The 5000-nt window shown below is 34.8% G+C and overlaps 1 protein-coding gene across 1 annotated transcript in view; it reads right to left on the bottom strand.

The window, feature by feature from the left end:
• Nucleotides 1-5000, bottom strand: part of LOC135226644 (cell adhesion molecule Dscam2-like) — a 643310-nt gene that overhangs the window by 328681 nt on the left and 309629 nt on the right. Inside the window, 1 exon segment of the mRNA XM_064266357.1 lies at nucleotides 3099-3248. Coding sequence (XP_064122427.1) covers nucleotides 3099-3248 — 150 coding nt within the window.

The following is a 5000-nucleotide window of genomic DNA, read 5'->3' as shown; positions in this document are numbered from 1 at the left end:
TCACACTGCTACTTACATGCACAAATAATCAGATTGCTTATTAAATACGCACACACACATACACACACATTTCCATACTGTTATGCACAAATGCAATACAACATGTATTCTGTTAGTTAAAAACGTCAAAATGGGGAAAAAATTAATAATAAAGAAAAACAATAAAAGAATAACCATTCCCATCTAAGCAAAGATAAAAAAAATCCAAATAGGTAAATTGTTTCAAATGAAAAGGAGAGATGTTCTAATAATATAAAGACGAATGAAAAGTTCTTTTAAACGGAATTACCACTTCGGTCTCAAGACAAATAAAATCAATCCATGCAAACACTTAAAATTCTAATTTATCAAAAGTGTAAAATTTCGTATTCAAACTAAGTGAACCAGCAATTCCAAATAAGAATGAAAGTCAAAACACAAATGTCGAATTTTGACTTTCACACTTTTGGCACTGAATAAGAAAAAGACGAGGGTAGGGAGGGACGGGGGGGGGGGGGGGGTGGGGGGGGGGGGGTGAAAAGAGGAGAGGGAGGGGGAGGTGTTGGGAGAAAGGCCATTTTTCATTTGAATTAATTGCATTTTTTTGGTTTTCATTCCACGCGTTTATGAATTCGAGCTCATGCAAATATTTTATTAAAACTTTCGCTTCCGTAACAATGAGATTGGAATGGTTCCAATATATGATAAATTTTATCTATGGAAAATCTGTGATTTTTTTTCACACGTTTAATATCAAACAATTTATACAAATATGCATATAAACATACGCGCGCATGTGCATATAAACGACCACGTACAAATGAATCACATACACGTATATAAAGACATGAAGTGATTATATGGATGACATGTATGCATGCATGCATACATACAGACAAGCATGTATGCACATACACACGTATTTGTACGTGCATGTGCATATGCATCATCTTTCGATTAAATATATGTAAGGCCTAGGGTTTTTTATTAATAATATATTGTCCATGTGTTCCCTTTGACCTATGGAATGTGGAGAACAGTGTAGAGGTAACGACCTGAGAGTAGCTGACAATGAGATTCTAGGGGTGGCGTGAGATAAAAATGCTTAGTTCGAAAAGTCAATGCACGACAGTTTATGAACTCTTCTCAAAGTGCCTTTGGGAAACTGGATGCAGCTAGAACCGTGAGGCGCTAACGAACTGTGTGTTCGTATGTGCGTGTGCGCCTCTTCCCTTTAAGAGTGTCATACCCAAGCCTATGAAGGGATTTTGAGAGAGGGCTTCAAGTCACAGGCAAAGATGCCGTGGCGTTCGCCGGGGGAGTCTTTTGTGACATAGTGTTTAGTGTCCGGTTGTTTGGGTAAGTGTTGAAGTGCTTTAGCCAAAGAGTGGCTTATTATCTGTTTGACATTTTTGTGATGATATCCAATATTTAAACCTCTGTCTGTCAATCTTGTGTGTGTACTTACCGGGATGTGTTCTGTATCTTTGAAACAGACGGATCTGGAATGCCGGGGGACAAAGAATTCCCAGAGGGGTGTAGACTTTTTGGTGACCAGACATGTTACATTTACGGGGTTTTTTGAGTTAGTCTGTAAGACTGGATTACTTGATTGATTGATTTATTTATTCGTTGTTAATAAACATTAGTGTTATGATGCAACTCTCTCATTTTCATTACCTGTTAGAATGGAGAGAAAGAGGTGGGGAGAGAGAGAGAGATAGAGAGGGATTGCCGAGAGAGGCTGTGTGAGTAATGCTGTGTATGGGTTTTGCCTTCCGCTCTGTTCTCACGCTTACCTTCATGAATAATGGGGGGAGAAATCCCCCCATTAAACATATACACTTAAACGTACATTTATAAATAAACACACAAATGAATATATATATATATATATATATAATATATATATAATATTATATTATATATATATATCTGATATAATATATATATATATATATATATATAAATCACAAATCTCACAGCGATACATTAACAACTAACAGAACGAAACAATAAGAATTTATACGTGAAAGCTTTTCCGATCAGTCACAAAAACGAAGTAATATCATGCAATATAAAAAGAAACTGAAAAATAATGGATAAGAGATTACGAGTTTATAATGTAAGCCCTTTAGCGAACAAGAGTTGATCGTCGATGAAACCTTATTTTTAGCATCTACACTTTACATTATTGCTGAAAAGTGTTTTTTTTTTTTTTTTTTTTTTTTTTTTTTTTTTTTTTTTTTTTTTTAAATAAATGTAAAGAAAGCGGCTTCCCAGGAAAATGGAAATAACTTGAATAAAGAAAAAATATAGAAAAGACATCATTGCACAATTTCTGAAGTTACCTATTACTGACTGGTTATAGTTAGTTTACTAGTTACCTCCTATCTACACCTGAAATCAAGAATTCCCTCCCTAATTTTGTTTTCCCTGAATCTAGTAACCTGTTTTATTCCAGAAAGGGTACTACTGCTCTTTTTGCGTTTTTATGCTATTTTTCCTAATTTTTGTTTATCCTGTAGGTATGCAATGACTATGCAGTTAAGAATGTGGAATAGGGATACGACTGATGCAAATCATTTTGTTATTCACTTTTATTTTATTTTATTTTTTTTTTACAGAATAATTCAGAATCGGTGTTTTTTTATACAGTACTTGTTTTCCGTTTTGATGATTAAGTTAGAATTCTGCTATGATGTACTATAACTGTTCTTCATCGGATGGATCCAAAGAATTTGGTTACCTTTTCAGTCGAGGGGCTACAAAAGCAACCAAAACCTTTGGATCCATCCGATGAAGAACTGTTATACATCATAGCAGAACTCTAACTAATCATTAACACGGAAAAAACGTTCTGCAAGTCACTATGGCAACAGAGCGTAGTAATAGCCAAAGCATAGAACACATTCTTCACTGATGTTCAAAAAGAAAAAAAATAAATAAAAAAAAACAACAACAACAACCTCAGCATAAATTGGTCAAGGATGACTAAACCACCTTCACAAACAGCGTCGATAGATATATATTTCTATAATATTAAATGGAGACAAAAACGGAAGCTCCAGGAACCTGAAACACTTCGATTACGGTGACGCAAGAGGCTGCTGACCTACCTGTAACAATGATCCTGGCAGGGGTGGTGGAGAGCTGGGTGCGTCCAGTGAGCTTGTGGAGTGTCCGACACTGGAACCTTGAGAGTCCATCTTGAGGTCCAACATCCAGGACATGGAGCTCGCCCTCGGCGGTCATGTGGTATTTGCCGTCTGTCAGGGAGATTGATATTTCAGACTGATTAACCTGGGAGTAACAGCAATAGCTACAATAAGTAAATAATGGTTATTATCATCGAAAAGATGAGGAAAATACTAATGGTACCCATTTTATTTTCTTGTCTCATTTTTGTTTGGATAATGCACTAGACTTCTGAAGATATGTCTATTAATATTTGTTAAATTTATTATTTATTCATTTCTTTGTATTTCTCATATATATACATATACATACATATATATACATGTCTAATATACATACATACATAAATACATATATATATGTATATATAATATATATATATATATATATATGTATAATATATATTATATATATATATATATATAATATTATATATATAATATATATATATATACATATATATATATATATATATATATATATACACACACATGAACCAGAGCCGAACCCAACAAAGGCTGTACACAGAAACGATTTCGCCTTCTGCCAAAAAACAATGAATAATAAAAAGGATTTGCCTGGCCAGGAGATTTAAAAAAAAAAGGACAATATGAAATTTTTTTATATGTATATATTTGCTTCCTTGATAAACTTCCAATCGTTACGTTCAGGAATATAGCGTCGAAGCCGCAATATACTAATAATGAAATTGATTAACTTTTCCAATATAAAGATAAACAACATTAATAGAGAATGTAACTAATAATTATCAACTATGATGATCAGAGAATAACAAAAATAGTGCTTTAAAATGAACGTTCTTGAGTTTAGTTACGAAGACATTAATAGCGAAAGAGAAATGAAGTAAATTGTTTAATACTCAGGGGAATGAGAACTAGGAAAGATTCTAAACAATGATGTAATAATTTCCATACAAATTAAAAGATCTTCTGCAATGAATATCAAGTATAACGAATATCATAATAATGGTAGAAAAGGGACAATCAACAAAATTCAAAATAAACCAATATATAATATTTCTAGAGAAAACAAGGTATAAAATGTAAACATTGAAAAACATAAAAGGGAGAAGAATTATTCGACAAATATAGTAAAAATAAATTAAATTCTTTAGCAGTCTGGGAGGAAAAAGAAGAGACATGGGTGGAGGATTTAAAATGAAGAGAAAAATCCTTGGAGACAAAGTGAGTAAAAATAGAAGGGAAAAAGAGGAAGAGAGAGAGAGAGAGAGAGAGAGAGAGAGAGAGAGAGAGAGAGAGAGAGTTAAATTTTTTTTAAGGGATTTGTCCTCAGAAAATTCCCACATCTATTCACTTTCAATGACAGATTGCTGGCCCCCAAAACCAAAAGGAGGAATGAGGGAGAGGGGGGAGGGGGTGGGAGGGGGAGAAGGAAGGGAAGGAGGGGAGGGAGGGAGGGGAGGGGAGGGGGAAGGGGGAAGGGGGAGGGGAGAAGGGGGGAAGCGGGGAGTAAGGGGAAGAGGGGAGAGGGGATAGAGAGGTGAGTGAGAGGGTCGGAAGAGGAAGAGAAAAATAAAAAAGAAAAAGTCGAGGACTTCGCCAGTCATTTTTGTGGCCGGCGATTCTCCGGCCTTCTTTACGCCTTAAAAAAAGAGCCCTCATAGAATTTCAAAGAAGGGAATAATACGACTCCTGCTCCAGTACAGGAGGAGGGAGGAAGAGGCGGAGAACGGAGAACGGTGACGAAGTATTTATACATATATATATTATTCGAGCTACTTTATATGAATCACGGTGATGTGATAATTATTCACATAAACATATATACATATATATATATAC

This window comes from Macrobrachium nipponense, chromosome 15 (assembly GCF_015104395.2).
Source record: "Macrobrachium nipponense isolate FS-2020 chromosome 15, ASM1510439v2, whole genome shotgun sequence".
Taxonomy (NCBI): Eukaryota; Metazoa; Arthropoda; class Malacostraca; order Decapoda; family Palaemonidae; genus Macrobrachium; species Macrobrachium nipponense.
This window is presented reverse-complemented; position numbering and strand designations above follow the sequence as displayed.